A 22214-nucleotide genomic window follows, 5' to 3' on the forward strand; every position below is an offset into this window, starting at 1 on the left:
CAGTTTACATTAACCTAAACGGCGCCGTCTTGGTTTATAGTGGGCAAGAGAGCCACCCACCACTCCCGAACCCGAACCGGCGAACCCTAGAACCTTCTTCTCTCCAGCGGCCAACTAACCACCACTCTAAACTCTCAAGCTTGAAATCTCCTTGTCTCTGCCGGTGTGCCGACTCCCGACTCCGAGCTTCCAGGCCTCCGTTCCACTGCTTCTTCAAGGTTCTCTCTCTGTCACTCTCTCTTCTCTGTCTCCCGGCTCTCTCTGTTTCGGTTTTTCTAAGACTCTAGTTTTTCTCTCTGTTTTTTTTTTTTTTTGCAGTCACTCAAGTAGACAATAAAGTGTGCTTTCGTTATTTCTGGCTCGGGATAACTGAATATTGCTGCCTTCTCAGAGGTACATGGGTCTTGGGCATTTGTTTTTTTTTTTTTTTTTTTTTTTTTTTTTTTTTCTAGGGCTCCTCATTCAGTCTTAATTGGTTTAGTTGCCCAAAACGGTAAATTTTTGTATGTGATTTGGTCGAAGAGCTTGCAAATTGTTCATATTCTGTAACTTGATTGTGTGTCTATGGCTCGCTAATTTAGTCCGCTGATGATGGGCTGGTCTGCGTATGCTGAATTGAATTAAAGAAGAAATCTTAATATGTCTCATTGTGTTTTTGGATGCATTGTATCACTGTAATTTGATGTGTCTGTGGCTGCGCTATACCTCACACACAAATACACTACACAGTCCCTAGTTTAGTTGGATTTTGAATTAAACAATCATCTGGGCATCGGGTTTCTGTTTTTCAGAGGCGAAATCTTGGTGCAATCACCCTTTCCTAAGATACACAGTTGAATCAAAGATTCAAAATATACCTAAAAAGGCAATGATAAAAAAAAAGCACACGAATTGGTTGTTTTGAGTTCTATGCTAACATAAGCAATAAAATGAAATTCTAAAGTGTCAAAATTTACGTATTGACCACATAAAAAATGTCCAGATGAGTAATAATAGTTAACACAGGTAGTTTATATTTTTTTCAAAGAAGTAAAAAGTGTTGCTTTTGTGCTCTAAGCTCACTAAAAAAGCACGCTTTTAATGTGCTTAGCAGCTTTGGCCTTGGTGCTGCTTATGTGCGCCTTTACCAACATTGAGCATGGTTTGGTGCAATCATCCTTTCGTAAAGTTTCAGCCTTTTAGCCTGAGTTACTCCGTATTTTGAACTTAGAGAAAATGCAGTATTTAAAATACTTACATCACCAGAGAGACTTGTAAATATAGTTAAACCGTCACTTCTGGTTTGGCCTTGGCATCTGTGGGTATATAAGGTTTAAATTTTGTATGAATTGACTTTTTCGTTTTTGCAATTGGATGTCTCATGATAATTTTAAGACTCCACTATGCTTTAAAGAGATCTTAAAATGACAGATAAGTGATTATTCTATACAGATGGTAATCTTATCCAGTTTTTTTTTTTTTTTTTGATAAGTAAAAAATATTATATATCAAAGGAGAAACCAAGTATACTGAATGTATACAAGAAAACACATTGTCCAAAATGACCCAAAAAGCCCCTAATGACTCAAAAAGCCCGTGAAAAGAACAACCCAAAATACACCAGACTGGTCCCCAGCCTTTGTTTCTCGTAGAACTAAAACTCTACCCGAACACCCAACCCCTAACCATTGATTCCCGTCTTAGAGTCGTGGTTGATTCCCCTAACCGCTAAGGAGCTACCATCCTTAGCGTCGTAGTTGATTGCCCAAGAAAGATGTTGTAACTCCCTGCTTTTCTTGAAACTTTTGGTTTTAAGCTCGTGGCTTGCCTCAATCGCAGTGATTAGTTCATTAAATTGGTCTTCACATCCTCCATGAAATTCCCACAAACTGCTGAATCTCGTTAACTTTAGGCAGAATCCAGTCCGTTGTTGGTGGAAGAGACACCAGGGGAGCAACGTTATCCCCAAACACAGTATCCAATTGCACTCCCGACTCTAGACATTCATCTACACGAGGCACCAACGCCAAACCCTTTGGTTCTCCAGCAACCCCATTAGTTCGCTCCAATGGTATCATGGTCCCCATTGGAGATTCTGGGGTGACAGCAAGTCCCTTCACCTCTGAGGTTCCTACATCTCCTTCAGACCTTGGCACATTATTTTCCTTCAACTCTGACGAGGGAGCTTCGGGGACCAAGGGTGTAGTACCGACTGTCGGTCTATTCTGTGTTACATGAGGCGAATGACATTCCATTACTGATGTCTCTACGCTGATACCGGATGTAGACCCTGCTTCAAACAACCCGGATTTCCTTTTGACCCGTCATACTCTCCTAGATCTAGAAATAGGGATAGAGCCGAATCCGATCTTCCGTTTCCTTTAACTGGGTTCAAATGATTCAGGCCTATCTTGTTTCTTATAACCCTGTTGCCTCCAACTGAAAGTCGGTCTATTTTCGAAGACAAGAAAGCTATTGTTGACTTCAGCTCAACAAGTTGGGTTTCCATCTCCTTTAAGGAATTGTGCATCTCAACAAGCTAGTTCTGAGACGTGATTTGCTGATCCCCTTCACTCTGAACTCCCGAAGCATGACCTGTCTTTAGAGCTGCCACATAGGATCGCCTCGCCACTGAGGATGTACTGGGATCTTTGTGCACCTCCAAGTTTTCCTTCGCTAACACGCCACCGACATGTCTGCTACGCGACTCCCTAGCAGAGCCACGTCCTGCAGCACATTGTCTTTCCAAACCGTCGCTCCCTCTCTTGCCGAAGGAAAAGTCACGCAACACCTCCCCCATCCTTCTCCAACCATTGCCCCCCTCCTCAAGAATGAAAATAAAATTCTTCCTCCCACCACTACCATACTCTTCTACCGCCATATAACGTCCTTGAGCATTTGAGCAGAGGTGTGCCGTAAAATTGCGTCTACCTTCCCGAACAGTGGAGAAAAAATCTTGTTTTTCATCCTTTGTGCACGCTTCCATGGCCTTAGCCAGCCATTGCACTGTTGTTGAACCCAAAACCAACTTAGAAATCACCTTTCGACCCCTTTCAGGAATGGCCAACATACGCCCCTCCTTCATCAGTGTAAAGGATTTAGATTCTATGACTAACATCATAGAAGAACCCATACTGACCAACTCCCCTCCTTCAACAACCATTCATCATCACATTGAGACCAGATTAGAAATCTGCTACACAGATACATGGATAAGGACCACTGCTGAAGACCAACGACTTCAAACTCAAAGCTTGACACCGGAGTACTCCCAGAAGACTCGCCGGAAAGCGTTGTCTCGGTCTGTTGACGGCACGACCAACAGAGCCATCGAGAGGATCGCCGAAGTGCTCTAAGAGACGACACAGTGAGATCTAGGTCGCTAGAGGGGTGACCAACGCCGAACGACCCTCGACGTAGACACTGGGGTCCGTCGGTCTATTCTGTGCCGCCGGCAACCACTCGTCGGCCTAGGTTACGTCGAAATGGATTTCTCTCTTACGGGGTAATACTCCTTACACAGGTGTATCTCTTGCCGGCGGGATGACCAGCTCCGGACAACCCTTCGTGAGATCGCCGGGGCTCGGCAATGATGTCTGAGCCGGCGGTGAGCAACCACTCGCCGGCCAAGGTAGCGATGAGATAGTATCTCTCACACGGGTGTTTTCTGACGAGTCCAGTTTTGTTTTTTACCCCTTTGTAGTTGATGTATGTATAAAGTACAAAGAAATGCCCTTGTATATGAATTTTTGATAGGTTTTTTATTTGTTTTTTTATAAGAATGTCCTCGTATATAAATCAATAAAACAAAATGTTTACCATATATCAGGTTTCCTTACTTCTCTGTGTATTGCCCTTGAAGAACTCATGTCCTTTCTATTTTGGCAGAAAATTTGGTTCATAACCAATCTTGTGTACGGATCTCTGACATATCCATTTGGGAACTCAAATATGTCAAGTGGTGGCCCTGGACTTGAATCACTTGTAGATCGTATGCAAATACTTGACAAACCCTTTCCATGCTTTTATGTTTCATGTATTTATTAACCTGTAGGCAAGGTGTTTTGTCGCTCTTTGTACAAGGCACAAGCCTAGGTGCATTGAGGTGTAAGCTTTTCAAATGAAGACTTTTTCTTTTCTTTTTTTTTTTTACCAATCAAAAAAAAAAAAAAAAAAAAAAAGTTGTGTGTAACTATGAAGTAGAAGATTTTGTGAAAACTTCTTCTGCAAAAAATGTCTATAGCAGTTTTAGGTCTCCATATACATCTCTTATCGACATATATGATTGATTACAAAAGAATAATAGTCAGAGTGTTTTCCTTTTGTTTGTTTAGAAATAGTGGAGGTGAGGGAATTCAAAGAGTAAATTGTAGAATGTTTAATGTGTTAAACATTGTACTCTAATTGAAGATTTACTGTGAGAAGGAAAAAAATTTAAATCCCATCAAGATTGCTCAATGATGTACCAGAGTATGTGGAGCATACGTTGTTCCAGTATTATTGGTTATACATTAAAGAAATGACACCAATTAAATAAGAGAAACAGAAATAAACATGAAGATTACTTCTGTTTCAAATTTTTAGTAACGAGTGCAAGCATTTTGCGTCATGTTTGGAAAGAAAAGACATTATTTAAATGACATTAAGATTGTTCAAAGATTTAGTAGACAATGCAATGCATTCAATCTAGTAACTTTGGTTGACTGAGTTACGAAAAAATAAGCTAAATATAAATGAAACAGAAATGATAGTAGTATTCCATCCAGTTCATCTCTCAAGAGTCAATGCACATTAAGCACGGCAGGTGGTGCTCCTTGACTTGTGAAGTTTATGCCTATTAAGACTCAAGCATAACCTTCTATGGCTCGAGGCATCATTTAAATCCCTCTTCCCCCTATAGGTATGATTCAAAGCAAGCGTGAAAACTTTGGTTTATAGTTATGGTGGGAAAAAGTGATAACTTTCGAGGTGTTAGTTCTCAATGTTTCTTTGTCGTACTCCATTTTTTCCATTAAAAATTTACTCCCTAGTCATTTTTTGTCTGTGCAGAAACCATATCAGTTATCACAAATGATGGACGCAATATAGTGGTATGTTACATGATATTAGCCCAATGGACCAGCTAGATCTTATGAATGAGGCAATATTTGTATTAACAAGTTTGGTTTTCAATTCAGGGAGTTCTAAAAGGCTTTGACCAGGCTACAAATATTATCCTTGATGAATCTCACGAACGTGTCTACTCCACAAAGGTTTGTACCCTTAGCTTGACATGTGACTCAGGTTCTTTCTCCCTTTTGGTGCATGTGCAATTGGAGGTGAATTTGAGAACCAATATATTTGTTAGTCTGACTTCTCCCGACTTTATCCACATTTGGCCTACTAAATGGAGCATTTATTAGCTTCCCCAGGAAGATTTCAGCGTCTTTCTGTGAGATCACCCTTGTCTTGATGCTGCCATATTTTATTTATTTTTTTGGGAGTGGGAGGTTGTGGTAAGAGTGCTGAATGGTTTAATTTTTGGTTATTTTGCTAGTGATCACTCCGCTAAGTAACTTGACTCTGGCTTAAAAAAAAAAAAAAAAAAAACACTTGACTCTGGCTTCTTCTGATCCACAGGAAGGTGTTCAACAGCTTGTGCTGGGTTTGTACATAATAAGGGGTGACAACATGTAATACCTTTTAACTTTCTTTCATCCGGCAGGAAAAAGTGTGAGGATTTTATGTCCTTTGACATTTTTAGTACATGCGATATCATAACCTATATGCCTTGATTCTTGCAGAAGCATTGTTGGGGAGCTGGATGAAGAGCTTGATTCTAGTCTTGATTTATCGAAACTGAGGGCTCATCCACTTAAGCCTGTTATCCATTGATCGATTAGGAAAGGTGTAGAGCAGCTAGAGCTACTATACTATCGTGAGCGATTAATACCTACAAAGAAATGTCAGAACATTTAGGTATAATGATGACAATTCTATGTGCTATAAGCTTTTGAAAGTACTGAATGTTCTGTCTGTTCTTATTTTGTGTTACTTTTTCCATTGGTTAGGGATTAGTTGCTGTACTGATAGCTTTCAGTCGAGTGCTAATATTAATGAACATTTCCTAAGCGCTTATCAGCTATTAGCCATGATCTAGTGATAAGCAAATGTTGCGGATTGCCTTGGTATATTCTATTCAGGTTAGAGTAATTGTTGTTGTTCGTCTTCTTCATGTTTTGATCAAAAGTGACACAATTTAAATGAATTGAATAGATGTGATTTCTACTGCACAGGTGTTCTGTCCTTAAAAAGCCTGATACACTGCTTCGCTTGGGTTTTAAGATAGTCAGTCTATTGGTATATTGGGGTTGAAATCTGAAATCAGTTTCCTCTTGAGCTCAAAGGCTCTTAAAAAATTTTCGTGCAACGCCCCATTTAGATAAAAGGTGTTTAGAAATGTTGCAGAGTAATGTCACCTATCGGTAAACACTAATAAAATATTTAGATCTTTTGCAGCCAAGAGAGATGAGAAGTCTAATAACTCAGGCAGACTGGCTTTTGTAAGTTTGTAACAAATGGCTTATAAAGAGTAGATGATCCGCTTGAATTTGGCTCCTGTCCTTTTCAGACCTTTTAACACCTGCACAGAACAGAAATGTAGAACACTAGCTTGTACATGTGAACACCAAACTTTGGAACTTCTTGTATGCTAATGGCACCTAATTTAGATCCCGCTTTTGTTGAAAAGTCCCATAAAGGAGGTGGGACTAAAAACAAAAAAAAAACAGAAACAAAAACATAAAAAGAAGGCCCGCACGATAGCGTGTGGACATAAAACTTCCATGAGGATCCATGTCATGGTTATTTAATTCAATAATCTCTTCCTGTAGACATAGGTGTCTGTCATGGCTTGTCCAACAGACCGAGCATGTGAATCTTGGTCCTCGCTTGGAAGTGAGGTTTTCTCACTAGTATAGAGTGAGTCTTTGGGCTAGCTTGTGCTGGTCTGAGAGTGAAGGTATGGAGGAAGAGTTGTCAAAGCAGTGAAAAAGGCTACGTCTAACAGAGGAAGAGAATGAGGGGGTGGCACTAAAACATCATCCACCAGTGAATACAAGGAAGCTGAACCACTTCTGTTTGCTAGTTATGATAGTGGCGGAAAAAACTATTAATAGGGAAGCTTTCAAGAATACCATGTTAAAAGTTTGGAAGTGTGAAAGCTGGCTACAATTCTCAGAAGTTGGTACAAATAAGTTTCTGGTTGAGTTCAATAGCAAAAAGGATATGGACAGAGTGATCAATGGCAGGCCGTGGGCTTTTGATAGATGTCTCCTATATATTTAGACTTTCAATGGATCCATGTCCATCAATGAAGTTCAGTTCAACAAAGAGGAGTTCTAGGTCCAAGCTTACAACTTGCCTTTTGACTGTATGAACAAAGATGTTGGTTACCAGATTGGTAACAGCTTAGGAAGGGTCATAAAAGTTTATGTAGACGAAAGAGGAATAGGATGGGGCAAGTTTCTAAGAATCAGGGTGGAACTTGATATAACCAAAGCTCTCTTAAGGGGCATGTTCATCACAGTGGGGAGTAAGAAAACATGGGTGTACTTCAAGTATGAGAGGCTGCCTTTCCTTTGTTTTAAATGTGGAATCATCAAACATTCTTACTATTCTTGCTCAGATAGTAAGGGTGGTGATGGTCAGGCACAATATGAGGCTTGGTTAAGAGCACCCACAATAAGGGAGAGCGAGCTGCAATGCAAAAGATATGGTGAGAATGTTGCTCGGGCTTCCCAACCTGATTCACGATCATGGAGGGAGAGATGGGAGGTCAAGGATGAGGATAATATTGGAAAAGCAGAATTCAGGGAGTGGTGTCAGATGCCTGCTGAGGTAGCTGTTATTCTCGAGGAAAAATGTGCTGGTTGGGGACAAGGGTAGATACTAGGGGATATGTTAAAGTCAAACCCAAAGCTAGAAGAGGGGAGTATGGGAAACCTGAATAAGGCAGCTAGTGTACTTCCAGACAAAGTTGAGGAGACATGTGACAACAGGTTGGGAGTGGTGGATCCAGATCTTAGTACTGGTAACACTGTTGCAAAAGGAACCAGATTTGACCTCAGCTTTGATAAGAAACCACAAAAGGGCTCTAAAACCTCGAATGAGCTAGTAAACCATATCCAGGAACTTGACAAGTTCTTATCCAATCAAGTAAAGGTACTTGAACAGGCTAAGAAAACTGCCAGTTGGAAGAAGAGGGCTCGAGACATATGCCTGGAGAGGTCCTCTTTGGAGAGTCAGATTTTAACAAAGAAAATTAAAGTTGAGGAAGATGACAACTTGGTTTCCTCTCCTTCTGATATGGTGGTGGCTGTGGAACAACACCACCAAGTTAAATGAATTGCCTCAGTTGGAACTGTCGGGGGCTTGGAAACCCCCAAACAGTTCATGATCTGCACCAATTGGTGCTTAAAAAGTCCCCCTCATTTATTTTCCTAATGGAAACAAAGTGCAAGAGAGCTAAAATTGAATGTATTAAAAAACGTTTGAATTTAGAGAATAGTTTTGTCATTGATTGTAAAGGAAGGAGTGGTGGGTTAGCCTTTCTTTGGAGAGAAGAAATGGATGCTGTAGTGCACACATACACTCAATACCATATTTCTCTTATGTTGAAGGGCATTGAGGAGGGAAAGGAATGGTTGATTACTGGGTTCTATGGAAACCCAATTACCACGAAAAGGAAGGAAAGTTGGCAGCTACTTCAAGCTATTAAACCTGAAAGTACCAAAGGGTGGATGTGTGTGGGTGATTTTAATGAGATGATACTCAACTATGGAGAGAAATGGGGTGGAGCATTGAGACCTAGTGCTCAGATTGAAGCCTTTTAGAGAAGTTGTTGAGGCTTGTGAACTTTGTGACATGGGCTCTATAGGCAACAAATTTACTTGGACAAATGGAAGACATGGGGTAGCTTTTACCAAAGAAAGGTTGGACAGAGCTTTTTGTAATGCTACCTGGACTGAGGCATTTCCTAACACAAAAGTTTTTACCCTCCCAACCTTGATCTCAGACTATTGCCCTTTGCTGATTACCATTGAGGGGAGTCATACTTATAGGAACCGGAAGGAAAAGCCTTTTAGATTTGAAGCAAAATGGGTTTTAAGGGAGGATTATCAAAAATTGGTGGAGGAAGCATGGATGAGCCATAAGGAGTCAGATAATAAACTGAATGCTATCTCTGCAGGCCTTAACCAGTGCAAACAGAAGCTATTGCAATGGAGTAAACAAAGGTGGGGCAATTCTAATCAACAACTGTCTAAGAATATGACTCTATTGACTGAACTTCAAAAAGAGAACAAAGGCCAACTTAATGATCAAATCAAGCAGGTCCAGAGGGATACAAACAAACTTTTAGAGGAAGAGAATCTCAGATGGCAGCAGAGAGCTAAGCAGAGGTGGTTGAGAGAGGGTGATAGAAACACCAAGTTTTTTCACCAATGTGCTTCCCTCAGAAGAAAAGTCAACATGATCAAGAAATTGGTGGATGATGATGGGCAGGAAGTGCATTCCAATGAGAGGATTAGCTCTCTTTTCCAAGATTACTATAAAGAATTTTTTTCCACCTCCTCACCAGAAAACATTTCGACCTGCTTGGAATCTATGGAGCCTCGAGTCACAGAAGATATGAATGCCAACCTCACCAGAATCTACACTCAACAAGAGATTGAAGAGGCCCTTTTTCAGATGGAGGGTCTCAGCTCTCCTGGACTAGATGGCTTTCCTGCTGCATTTTATCAGAAGCAATGGCCCTTCATTGGTAAACAGGTCAGTGAAGCTATCCTGCAGGTGTTGAATTCAAATGGTAATATCTTTGATATTAATAACATTCATTTGCTTAATTCCCAAGAAAAAAAACCCCACTAAAGTTACTGAATTCAGACCCATATCCCTGTGTAATGTTATGTATAAGCTCATCTCTAAAGTAGTAGCCAACAGACTTAAGTCTATCTTGCCTCTCATCATATCTAATGCTCAATCTACCTTTGTGCCTAATAGACTCATTTCTGACAATGTGATAGTGGCCTTTGAAGCCATGCATACAATGAAGTCTAAAATGACAGGCAAAGAAGGTTACATGGCACTGAAACTAGACATGAGCAAGGCATACGACAGGTTAGAGTGGAATTTCATCAGAGCTGTGTTGTGTAGAATGGGCTTCTGTAATCAGTGGATTGAAATGGTGATGAAATGCATTGAGACAGTCTCATATGCTCTTCTTCTTAATGGAGTCCCCCAGGAACCTTTTCATCTAACTAGAGGCATAAGACAAGGTGATCCCCTTTCACCTTACCTTTTTATCATCTGTGCTGAGGCCCTTAGCTGTCTTCTAAGCAATGCTGAAGAAAAATGTTTAATCCATGGAGTTCCTATTGCAAAAGGCCAGATCAGAATATCCCACCTCTTTTTTGCTGATGATTGCCTTCTTTTTTGTAAGGCTAATGCCATTGAATGGGGCAGACTTTTTGGTTTATTGAGATCTTATGAATTAGCCTCGGGCCAAAGGCTTAATTTGGAGAAAACTTCCATTTTGTTTAGTAAGAACACAACAATACATCTTATCTATTGCGGGGGTAAGACATGGCATAGCATATGAGAGATACTTGGGATTGCTCTCAGTGGTTGGAAGGTTCAAATGTTAGACCTTTAAAGGCATCTTGGACAAGATCAGATCAAAATTAAGTAATCACAGAGTAAAATTGCTGTCTCAAGCTAGGAATGTGGTATTTATCAAAGATGTACTTCAGGCATTACCAACATATACAATGTCTATTTTCAAACTTCCCAAATCCCTGATTAGAGAAATCAATAGTGTCATAAGTAGCTTTTGGTGGGGGCAACAAAACCATGAGCACATAATCCACTGGATTTCATGGGAAAAATTGGGAAAAGCAAAGTCTGAAGGGGGGATGGGTTTTAGAGACTTCGAGGCCTTCAACAAAGCTATGTTGGCCAAGCAATGTTGGGGGTTGATCCAACATCTAGACTCTCTGGCTGCTCAGGTGATAAAGGCCAAGTATTACCCAAGCTCCACCTTTTTAGAAGCTAAACTTGGATCGAAACCATCCTATGTGTGGAGAAGTTTCCTGGCAGCAAGACCTTTGATTGAGGCAGGTTCATATTGGAGAATAGGAAATGGGAATCAAGTGCAAATCTGGAAGGATAGATGGACATTACATACAAATCCAAGTAGGGCCCAAAGTAGTGTTAGAGTGCTGGAGAATAATGCAACAGTGTCCAATTTAATTGATCCAGTTACTAAGCAGTGGGATAGAGCCCTGGTGCAGCATATTTTCAATGCTAGAGAAGCTGATATCATTCTCAAAACTCCCATAAGCTCACTCAACAGTAGAGACAAACTAGTTTGGCAAGGCACAAGAGAAGGTGTTTTTTCAGTGAGAAGTGCCTACCACAAGGAACTAGAGAGAAGTCTACATGCCTCATGTCAAGTCTCAACCAGGTCTTCCTACTAAGCAGTATGGCAGCAGCTATGGCAATTAAAGGTGCAGCCTGGAGATAAAGTCTTCCTTTGGAGATCTTGCTTAGAGGCACTTCCAACTCAATTAAATCTCTTCAAGAAAAGAATAGTCGAAAATCCCCTCTGTCCTATTTGCAATCAGGAGGAAGAAGACTCAGTACATGCCATATGGAGGTGTGAATCAGCCAAAGATGTGTGGAGTCAGTGTTCAAAAAGATTACAGAAATGCCACCTCCCTTTCATATCCATGATCCAACTACTTGAAGTATTATTTCAGACCATGGATTGCCAACTCATTCAAGAATTTGTTGTGGTTGCAAAGAAGATATGGTGGAGAAGGAATAGCTTTATCTTTAAAGGCTCTTTTGTTCACTCGAATGCTATTGTCAAGGAAGCAAGAAGTCTCTTGGAGATGCTAAATGAGGAGAGTTCCAACTAGGACAATGTGTAGACTTGCAACTCAGCTGAGGATTGGCAGGCTCCCCCATCAAACTGGATCAAGATGAATTGGGATAGTGCAGTAGACAAGGCCACAGGAGTTATTGGAGTAGGAATAGCAGTGAGGGACAATTCGGGTCAAATCATTGCTACCATGAGGACCAAGAAACACCTCTTCCCCGATCCATTACTAGCAGAAGCATTTGGAGCCCTCAAAATAGTACAGTTTGGTTTGGAGCTTAGGCTATCTCAAGTGATCATTGAAGGGGATTCTCTACAAGTCATTAATGCTCTAAAAAGGGAGATAGAGGGCTGTAACAGTGCAAGCATGTTTGTATGTGAGGCAAAACATCTTCTTAAATTTTTTGCCAAGTGGGAGGTTTCTCATGTTAGGAGAAATGGCAATACTATGGCTCACTTGTTAGCAAAAGATGCTCTTTCCATCTATGACCATATTGTAACATTGGGGGTTCTCCCTTCTTGTATCCCTTTGGTTTAATAGAATGGAATTGTTTCTCTAAAAAAAAAAGAAATAATCTCTTCCTGTAGGAGTTTAGGGTAAGTTTGCGGTGGATGCGTGCTCCCTTTTATTTCCTCAAATGTAGGGTGCTGATAAGTGATAGGAAACGCATAACATGATACAAAGTATCGAAATAAGAATAATATAAGGTATAAGTTTTAAATAAACAAGTTTCGCGTAAATTCTTTGTAAAATGATGGATCTCACTATAAAAATAATTATTTTATACTTTTTCAATGTAGGATTTACTTTTTTACAAAAGCCTAAGTGAGACTTGTCTATTTAAAATTTAAAAAAATAATCTATCATCAAAATAATATAGTATCGAGATTCTCTCTTGCCCAAAATGTGCAAACCAACAATCTCCAGGTCATTTCTCTTGGTACCAAATCTTAAATCCCATTTTTTTTTTTTTAATCTACTGGTTAAACTTATCCCCAAATATAACCTGGTTATTAAATTTTTCCTAAGTTGGGAGTGGGGAAATAACCCAAATTGCAGATTTAGTTAAATTATTATTATTCTGTTTTTGGTTAATGAATGGATCAAGAATTGGTTGGGACGAAGTCATTGAATTCCCATGACAACATCTCATTATCTCAAGCCATAGTTAGAAGGATGGCATCCCAATTCAATCATGGAGGAAGATCATGATTTTTTTTGGCATTTTTTGTGTGGTCCCTAACACCGAAATAATTGAATTTTATAAAGTCAATACCTAAAAAGGCTTTCCATTAAAATTTCAACTTCCGTACTTCTCGAGGGAAGTTGCTATTTCTCATTAATGTGGCCAGAAAATTTTTAAGCCTATAATGTGTAAAGGTTCTAGATCAAGGTATATACCATTATATACATTAATTAATATCTCTGAGTTTTCTAAAACTCTAAAATATGGTTTAAAAAATATGTTTAAAATTCACAAGTCTTTGTAATCATGCACAAAAGTCAGTAAAATAACGCTTAAGCCAACATCATGTACTTTAATGTGATGATACAGCTGTTCATTAGGGTAAGAGAATTAGATAAGGTTAGTGATAATTAGGTCGTGATAACGACAGCATGAATATGTCGTATCTATTAAAAAGAAAGAAAGGGGTCCATCCAGAATGACATCCAAATCCACCCAGAGCCACAAAAAAAAAAAAAAAAAAGACTAATAATATATATATATATATATATATATTTTTTTTTTTAAAAGATGAAGAAATAGTTTACTGACAACTAAGATCTTCCTGAGATTGCTAGATTTATTTATTTAGTAAAGATTCCTAACATGACCAATAGAAAATGGCACGATGTCTTGCAAATCATATATAATCTTTTATAAAATTTTCATAAATGTGTATTAAATGTTTGGATGAATGCAATAAGTATTGTGGTTGGAGCTCACCTCCGGTCTTTTTGGGTTGAGGGAAAAAATAAAAACAAAAGAAAAGAAAATAGTGGGTTTTGCCCTTCTTAACTTTATTATAATGTCATTTTCAGGTCAATTCCAACCAGGCAATGGACAGTTGAAGTGCTTCAACCAAACCCTAAAGTCTGGCTTGGTTTTCTAAAACTTCAATGGTGTGGGGATGTGTCATTTATTCCTATCTATAAAGAACGATGCTTCCCCAATGTAATCCGTCAGGTGAGAGGATATGTGTCAAATGGAAAATCATTTAAGATTCAACATATTCTTCTGTCAATACATGAGATTATCAATAAATCTCACGAAATAACGTCAAGAAAAGGTAAAAGTCGATTAAACCATGTGCATATATGTACAGCTCGCTTTGAATTTTTTTTTTTCAAAGCTATAGAAAAATGGATTTTCCTATAAATGAAGGTTGTTGACTTTGTTTCCATCTTCGATGATAAACCTTATTTCCCATCGTCTCACTAGCTGACCTTGATTTTTTGTCATTTTAAGATCATCATATGATCTAATATTTAAACTTTGCCTTGATTTGGCTTTCCTAGATGTTTGATATGTTCACATCATGAAGAGTTAAGACTAGGAATAGTGAATTAAATATTTGTCACAAGCTAGAATATGTATTATTGCTAATTACTTTTGTTGCAACCTTTTGTGAAAACTGTATTTCACCAAACAAAAGTGATAGATCAGAATGGAAATCACTGAATTTTATCAGATAAAAAAGGCAGAGGGGCTTGAGAAAATGACATATTTTGTATATAATAAAATAGTGGATGGGGCCCTAACTTTCATCACATTTCAAAACGTGGCATAACGAGAAATAAAGCAAGAAGAAACTTATACATCATTATCTCCAATTTTATATGGAAGTGCTTAACATCCACTCAATGGGGGTACTTGTCATTTAGTGATAATTAATTAATTGAAAAAGGGTCTAAAAGCTTAGTTAATTAAGATGTCAATCACATCTAGAGATTCTAATTGGTTAAGTTGCCGCCATTTTGATCCCCCCAACACCTCCTTTTTTTACGGTCAACTTAAGCTATGATTTAATCTTGATTACACGTGCATTACAACTTTTTAAGGCTAAAAACCCCTTTTAAGAAACCTCAAAGTATTGAGTTTTGGGGAAAAAATAAAATAAAAATATAAAGTACCTTGTTTTGTGTACAACTTTCATTCAAGCTACGTTCCATCATTTAATTTTTTAATAAATCTTCTTAACCTCCTCACATTCCACATTTTTTTTTAATTTTTATTATTTTTTTCTTTTATCAAATATTTATTATATGAATAATAAATAGAAAATTTGAAATAATTTAAAAAGAATAAACTCAAAAAAAATTGTAAAAAAAATTAAAAAAATTAAAAAATTAAAAAAAATGTAGAGTGTGGTGGAGGTTGTGTAGCAAAACTCTTAATTTTCCCACCCTTTAAGCCACATGCATATTGTCATTTAGCTAATTAGTTTTTAATCAAAGGAATTAAAAGCTTTGTATTGAAGTAATAATCTTATTTACACAATAAAGAAGATTATAGTGAGATGAGATGAGATGAGATGATTTTAGATAAGTTGAATAAAGTATTGTTATAATATTATTTTTTAATATTATTATTGTTTTGAGATTTAAAAAAATTGAATTGTTTATTATATTTTGTATAAAAATTTGATAAAATTGTAATGATGAGATGAGATGAGTTGAGAGCGTTTCTGTATTTCACTTTAGTTGGTTTTTTTAGATTAATATTGACAACAATACTTTTTTTTAGAATTATGTATATATTTATATTTGAATAATCTTGACTAATGATTTATATAAAAATTTCTTTGGTGGGGAAGTTATGGGTTTTTTTTTTTTCCTTTTCTCAAATGAAGATGATATATTATATAATTTAGATACTAATGAAAGTAATAAGGAAAATTAGCCCTTAAAATTATATTTTTTTAACATGATTAGAAAAAAGGATGGTTTTTGTATTTTAGTAGAAGAGTGTCTATCTGTATCATTTATCAAAACAAATATAATAATCCAAAACGCCTGTAAACCTCCACGTGCACCATATATAGGTCCCCCACTAGGGTAGCAAAAGAAATTATTCTTTGTTTTTTTTTTTTTCTTACCTCATCAAATTAAATTCCAAGCATATATAGAGCAAAATAAATAAACAGATAAATAGATAAATAAATAAATAAATAAATAATTCACTCCAATGTTTTCAATCCAATAAAAAATAATATTTTTGTCTCCTATCTTTCTCCAAGACTGATGGAGTTTATTTATTTATCTATTTTTTTTTCCCTTGGGTTGGTGCCAAGGCAGGCAGTGTGTTGAAAGTCCAGTTTGTCCCCACGAAATAATTATTGTGTGGTTTATTTGATTTTGCTTAAAGCCAAAGGTGTTCATAAAAAAACTCACATGTAGAATGGCCGTGAAGGGCACTCCTGTATATCTAGTTTGATAATCAACATATTTACTTATCTCTGAAATAATATTATCACTAATTTGTTAAGTGATAATATCACTATTATTTATTAATATATAAATATAAATAATAAAATCTAACTGATTTTTCTGTTGGATTAATTTTTTAAGATAAATAGTAATTTCATATAGTATTAGAGTAGATGTCTGATTTCAAACCAACTCTACACAATGAAGAGAAGTGTTAAGATAAAAAAAAAAAAAAAGAAATGATTAAATCTATATTTTCCTATGAGTTTAAATTTTTAGAACAAGTGAAATTTTATATTATTATCCCTAACTTCGACTATCCATATAAAATAAATTGCATTAAACACAAATAATATTTATAATATCAAAATATGAACTCAGGCTTGCTCACAATAAAAAAAAAAAAAAAAAAATGTAATTGTTGCAACACTGAGGGCCAAAGTCTTCATTAGCATGATCATGCACAAAGAAGACACAATTCAAACTTCATTAGCATCATCATAAACAATGAAAAATCAGATAGATCAACAAACAAACAAATCAACAGTCAAAACACAAACAAATTCCTCCTAAAAAATCAGATCATTAAACTTGGTCCAAGAAACAAACAAATCAACGACCAAAACCATAACAGATAAAAGAGAAATCAAAACAACTAAAACAGATAAAATGATGAGAAATTATATTTGTAATTTTAGAATGTGTAAGAGTCACACAATCTTTTTAAAAAAGTAGATAAATCTGAAAATTTACATTAAAAAATTATTTTTTTAATAGTAAACTCTACTTAAATACTCTAAAACTATATGTAATATTATTAAAACAAATAAAAAAATTAGAGACAAAGCTAGAGAGAGGAACTGAGATGATAAATTTAAAATAAAAATTATTAAAAATATTCATGAGAAAAGTTGCAAAACTTTAAATGAAAAGTAGTTCTTTAATTACAAGCAAGCAATAGCATTTACAACTGGTTTCCTAAATTTTAGTTAGAAAGGATACTCTTTATAATTTTATCTTAAATTTTACTTATTTTCAAACAAAATTTTATATTTCATTTCCTATTCTATTAAAATAATATTTCTCTATTTTTTTTATTTTTTTTCTCTCACTTCTATTTATAAATTTAACTACTCAATATTTTTTCTTATGTTTTGATCTATGATTCTAGTGAATATTTTAAATTAAAATTTAAATTATTTTTAATATTTTTAAAATTAATAAAAAATTGATAAAAATGATTTAAAAGATGAATATTTGAGAAACTACTATTTATTTCCTAAACTTTTTTCTTAAGATAAAGATTCAGATAGAGGGAATTTTTTAGAGCATTTTCTAAACTTTTACTCAAATTATAAGGAAAAAGAAGTTAGACACCGGATGAGAATGCTGTACATGAAAATGTTGGGAAGAAAAAAACAGGAAGTATAGCTATTAGCCAAAGAGCAGCCTCAGACCGTCGGTTTCGGATGGGTGTCGGCCGGCAACGTCGGTATCTAAAAGTCATCGCCGAATGTGGTTGCCCCATTTATCAAAACGTAGCATTACTTTCTAAAATTGGGATTAATTTATGTTGACACCCAACCCCATTCACATGTTGCTGACGTGTAAATAATCTAGCCATTCTCTCTCTACCTATAGCTAGTAAGAAATAATGTTCAACTAGGAAGGACATTATTGTCAAACCAAGACAAACATAGCAAATCTGGGATTTCTGTCCTCTGTTCACTTCTCATTGGCCCAACTCACGGAAGAGGTAAGAAAATGTTTTTTTTTTTTTTGTGGTTTTCACTCTCTCTCTCCTCACTCACAGGCATCACCACCACCACCACGTCCACTCCCAGCAGCACTTCATCACTTCTGTACACACAGATTTTAGAGAGGGAGGAGAGAGATTTTGCCTTTTCTTCTTGGCCTTTGTTCCAATCTGATATTTTCTTCTTTTCAGTGATCGCTGCTTTTATTGTTAACGTTATTTTCTTCAACAGAGTGGTTCAGATGTACAAATGGAAAACTGGGTTGTCATCAGATTTAATGGCGGTTGGTGTTTATGAGGAAAAAGTTAGTTACTTTATTATCCTGTTTCCTCTATTTCTAAAGGCTACTTTAATACCAGTGTGTTCTCAGTCCGAGCAGATTATATTAATTTTGGTTTAATATTTGTTGTTAGATCCACCCGAATTAGCAGCAAGAAAGCTTGATGGGAAGTACTTTTTGTTAGGAACAAAACGGATCCAAACTTTGTTCTTGTTGGTGGTTTATGGGAGTATTTCTGGTTTCCTAAGCTTTTTGTTTGATTTCATCAGAAGGGTCAGAGAAATCTTAAAAAACTAGACTATTTATTTATTTTTCGTTAGCTTCAGCTTCGAGCTTTTATGGAAGAAAATTGAAGAAAAACTGAGAGAAGCAGATGGAGTCAGATCTTCAACGACACCACCATAATTTTCATAATCGTCAAAACCAACATCACCAAAACCAGATGAACTCCGGCTTGACGAGGTACCGTTCGGCCCCAAGCTCGTATTTCTCAAGCATCATTGACAGGGAATTTTGCGAACAATTCTTCAACCGGCCTTCGAGCCCCGAAACAGAGCGAATTTTCGCTCGTTTCATGACCAGTGGTGGTACAGATGACGTTGCATCAGAAGTGGAGGCAAAAGAGGCAAATAGGCAGCAGTTGCCACAGTTTATGGCACCAGTGAACAACGAAGCAGCAGGGGTTCTTCAGCAGCAGAACAATTATGTTTCTGCTTCTCAGAATTTTTACCAAAGCCCATCACGGCAGCCTTTGCCGAATCAAGGCTTGAATTCGAGTGTTGATGCTGGGTCTTATCCCATGGGGATGGATCGAATTTTGCCTCAGATGAAGACGGGTATTGGTAATAATTCAAGTCTTGTCCGGCATAGTAGCTTACCGGTCGGATCGTTCTCCCAGATCAATGTTGAAAACAGTACGTATCTGTTGTATATTCCTATTTATTGTTTGGTTCTTGGCAGATATGAGAGGACATAAAAGAAAATACTTGCAGCAAGTCATTACTAACCCTTTTTTCTTTTCTTGTCTTTTTGATTTTTATGTACTTATATTTTGCTTTGCATAGCTTGAAAAGATTTTGAACAGTTTTTTTAGTGACATGTTTAGTTTTATAAACGTTTCTGGTTTAGTGCTTTTGGGTAAAAAAATGGGAAAAATGGCAGTTCAGCTGTCTTGGGAAAAATAACTTATTGGATAATAGATCAAGTTGCTTAAGCTTGATTTCTGATCCAAAAGTGTTCATGGTTTTGCTGATGTAAAAGTTTTCTGCATAGGTTCCTAGCGGTTACAATTTCAGAAAGGTACTAAACAATTATTGGCAATTGGCAGGCTTTGCTGCAATGAGAGGGACGGGAAATTTTGGAACAGCTAGGAGCACTAATGAAGACGCATCTTTTTCTTCTGCTAGCCGGTTGAAGACTTACTCATCAGGGCCACCTTCTTCAGCTGGGATAATGAGTCCAATCGCTGAAATTGATGACAAAAATATGGTGGCACACAATCCAGACAGTGGGAATTTTGGTGAAGGTCGTGGGGACGACTATGTCACAGGTTTCCCAATTGGTTCTTGGGATAACTCTGCCATGATGTCTGATAACATCACTGGCCTAAAAAGAGTTAGAGATGATGATGCAAAGACATTTTCAAACCTGAAAGTGTCCGAAACTCAGGTTGTGTATATACATATCTGATCCATTGTTTTTCCATCTTTAATATTCCTAATTAATCGAAGTTTTTGGTTGTTGATCAGAATATGGAGTCTGGAAATCGTCCTCCTACCGGTTTAGCTCATCACTTGAGCTTGCCAAAAACTGCAGCAGAGATGGCTGCCCTTGAAAAGTTCTTGCAGTTCCAAGATTCTGTTCCTTGTAAAATTCGAGCTAAGCGTGGCTTTGCCACTCACCCACGAAGCATTGCCGAGAGGGTAATGTTTTAGCTCCCATCAGATTCATGTTTTTATTTCATTATATATGGTTCAATCCCTGTACTTTTATTTGATTAACAAAATGGAACTGCTTGGTCATTTCATTTGAAAAAAGGGATGATTTAGACAAATACATGATGCTAAAACTTCTTTACATCTTCATTTTCTTGTCAAATTTCAGGTGAGAAGAACCCGAATCAGCGAACGGATGAGGAAGCTACAAGATCTTGTCCCTAACATGGACAAGGTACAAACTTGTCTTGAATTTCTTCCTTGAAGATTGCCTTAGAGGGGACTCATGTATTTCACTTTTTCTTTGCAGCAAACAAACACATCAGACATGTTAGAATTAGCTGTCGAGTACATTAAAGACCTTCAAAAACAAGTGCAGGTATATTCCAACAAAGATTCTTGAATGAGTATCACCCAATCTTAAAAAAAAAAAAAAAAAATCAACCCAACATTTAATCTTATATTGTAAATTTAACCTTCTCATTCATTCCTGTGTTATTATATCAGACACTCTCTGATATCCGCGCAAGGTGTACGTGTTCAAACAAGCAGCAGCCATAGTGCAAGAAGCCATAAGAACAGATAGAAAGCAAAGCGAGCTTCGATCTCTTTTGTACTGAAAGAGAATAAAATAGTGAGCCATGAATTGTGTGAGTGTACAGGAGAAAAAGGGTGCTCGTAGTCTTGAACTGTAAGATCTATCCAATGATGCCACTAATGGAAGAAAATTTGTACAGTGCTTGATCATCTAATTGCATGCGAATGTATTGTTAGTTGTGGAGCTCAGCTGAAACAATGAATTTTATCCTCTAGAGAGAGAGATTATGGTTTTAACTCCACTGCCCGCTTCCCCCCCATCTTAAAAGTAAAGAGAAATGCCATCGATGGCTGTTGAAAGAAATGGTACGGGTAACATGTGGATGTCGGCGTTAACATGTGTCTTTTTTATTCTCTTTTTATTGTTTCTTTGGACATATTTGACAAAGAAGAATGAGTGAAGCAGATTAACTCTTTTCATGTCAATAAAGGGTGTTTTTCTTTTTTTTTCCCCCCTCAAATCTTGGTTCTTAGTGCAATATGTAGTTTCCCCTTTTGGACATGGACATGATACCATGTGCTAGTCTATATGCTTTTCTATTCCAGGGTTGGTTTTGTTTAAAGTGTGTAGTTCGATGCATGCAGGTCTTTGTGCTGTGACTAACACCAGACATTCCTAACTAGCTTTTCATTGTCTTTTCCTTTTTGGTAATGGAGAATGGGGTTGGCTTGTATGTCCAAATTGGTACCTGCCCATAATTAGTTGCCTAAAAGAACTACTCTGTGATCTATCTAACAAGGTCATTAATGCACTCTCCTTTTCTTTCCCTTGCCTTACAGGCCTTTTAAGTTAGTGGCCGCAAACAACTACAACATCCCATAACCCCCCATTAATTCATGGTCATTATCAACTTGCCTAGCAGAGTAACAAGCTTTTATCTTTTACGCGTATCTATTCTGGATTAGCTTTAGCAAGTTTAAAATGGAGAAACATAACCAAAAAGACTAAGAAGAGCTTAGAAATTGAGCTGTATACTGTCAATAACTGATGGGCTGGGCATATTGTTTCTATCATCTAGCTTGTGGAGGAATAATCTCACATTGCTTGTACCAAAGTCTTTGCCATGTTTATAAGAAATGAACAATGATTTCTTGGAGAACCGATTTTATGAGATGAGTTAGACTCATGAATTTCTACATGGTATCAGAGCTTGTCACAGGACGAATGGAGGCCCACTATTTATCCTGTGACAATGACCAGAAACAAATACTGGCCTGCATGTGAAGGAGGATGCCGAGGAATAATCTCACATTGCCTGTAGAGAAGGTCTTGAACATATTTATAAGGAATGAACAAACCTTTCTTAAATAATCG

At 37.0% G+C, this 22214-nt stretch overlaps 3 protein-coding genes across 5 annotated transcripts; all 3 read left to right on the plus strand.

The window, feature by feature from the left end:
- Positions 1 to 6084, plus strand: LOC121239759 (sm-like protein LSM8). Its single transcript, XM_041137071.1, has 7 exons — positions 1 to 218; positions 319 to 393; positions 3868 to 3970; positions 5029 to 5069; positions 5157 to 5231; positions 5599 to 5651; positions 5763 to 6084. The coding sequence occupies exons 3-7, from the start codon at positions 3931 to 3933 to the stop codon at positions 5851 to 5853; spliced, it is 300 nt and encodes a 99-aa protein (XP_040993005.1). The 5' UTR covers positions 1 to 218; positions 319 to 393; positions 3868 to 3930; the 3' UTR covers positions 5854 to 6084.
- A 2799-nt stretch (positions 6085 to 8883) lies between these two features.
- On the plus strand, positions 8884 to 11939 carry LOC121238231. The gene is made up of 4 exons (XM_041135061.1): positions 8884 to 9826; positions 10044 to 10137; positions 10823 to 11417; positions 11778 to 11939. The coding sequence occupies exons 1-4, from the start codon at positions 8884 to 8886 to the stop codon at positions 11937 to 11939; spliced, it is 1794 nt and encodes a 597-aa protein (XP_040990995.1).
- A 6002-nt stretch (positions 11940 to 17941) lies between these two features.
- Positions 17942 to 21343, plus strand: LOC121239349 (transcription factor bHLH130-like). 3 transcript variants are annotated; one of them, XM_041136585.1, is made up of 8 exons: positions 17942 to 18087; positions 18280 to 18392; positions 18502 to 19282; positions 19696 to 20036; positions 20117 to 20290; positions 20472 to 20537; positions 20613 to 20681; positions 20810 to 21343. In XM_041136585.1, exons 3-8 carry the CDS (start codon positions 18742 to 18744, stop codon positions 20861 to 20863), a joined length of 1245 nt encoding a protein of 414 aa, XP_040992519.1. In that variant the 5' UTR covers positions 17942 to 18087; positions 18280 to 18392; positions 18502 to 18741; the 3' UTR covers positions 20864 to 21343. The 3 variants fall into 3 exon arrangements, with proteins under 3 accessions (XP_040992519.1, XP_040992522.1, XP_040992521.1); XM_041136588.1 differs by having other exon boundaries at positions 18280 to 19282; XM_041136587.1 differs by lacking the exon at positions 17942 to 18087 and having other exon boundaries at positions 18094 to 18392.
- The last annotated feature ends 871 nt before the right edge of the window (positions 21344 to 22214 follow it).

Source organism: Juglans microcarpa x Juglans regia, chromosome 7D, assembly GCF_004785595.1.
Source record: "Juglans microcarpa x Juglans regia isolate MS1-56 chromosome 7D, Jm3101_v1.0, whole genome shotgun sequence".
Taxonomy (NCBI): domain Eukaryota; kingdom Viridiplantae; phylum Streptophyta; class Magnoliopsida; order Fagales; family Juglandaceae; genus Juglans; species Juglans microcarpa x Juglans regia.

Coding starts and splice junctions, on each gene's coding strand:
- LOC121239349 (XM_041136588.1), top strand. CDS start 18,742: ATGGAGTCAGATCTTCAACGACACCACCATAATTTTCATAATCGTCAA. Junction 20,037..20,116: donor TGAAAGTGTCCGAAACTCAG/GTTGTGTATATA, acceptor GTTGTTGATCAG/AATATGGAGTCTGGAAATCG. Junction 20,682..20,809: donor ACCTTCAAAAACAAGTGCAG/GTATATTCCAAC, acceptor TTATTATATCAG/ACACTCTCTGATATCCGCGC.
- LOC121238231 (XM_041135061.1), top strand. CDS start 8,884: ATGGGCTCTATAGGCAACAAATTTACTTGGACAAATGGAAGACATGGG. Junction 9,827..10,043: donor GCAGGTGTTGAATTCAAATG/GTAATATCTTTG, acceptor ACAATGTGATAG/TGGCCTTTGAAGCCATGCAT. Junction 10,138..10,822: donor ATGAGCAAGGCATACGACAG/GTTAGAGTGGAA, acceptor ATCCCTGATTAG/AGAAATCAATAGTGTCATAA.
- LOC121239759 (XM_041137071.1), top strand. CDS start 3,931: ATGTCAAGTGGTGGCCCTGGACTTGAATCACTTGTAGATC. Junction 5,232..5,598: donor AACGTGTCTACTCCACAAAG/GTTTGTACCCTT, acceptor TCTGATCCACAG/GAAGGTGTTCAACAGCTTGT. Junction 5,652..5,762: donor ATAATAAGGGGTGACAACAT/GTAATACCTTTT, acceptor TGATTCTTGCAG/AAGCATTGTTGGGGAGCTGG.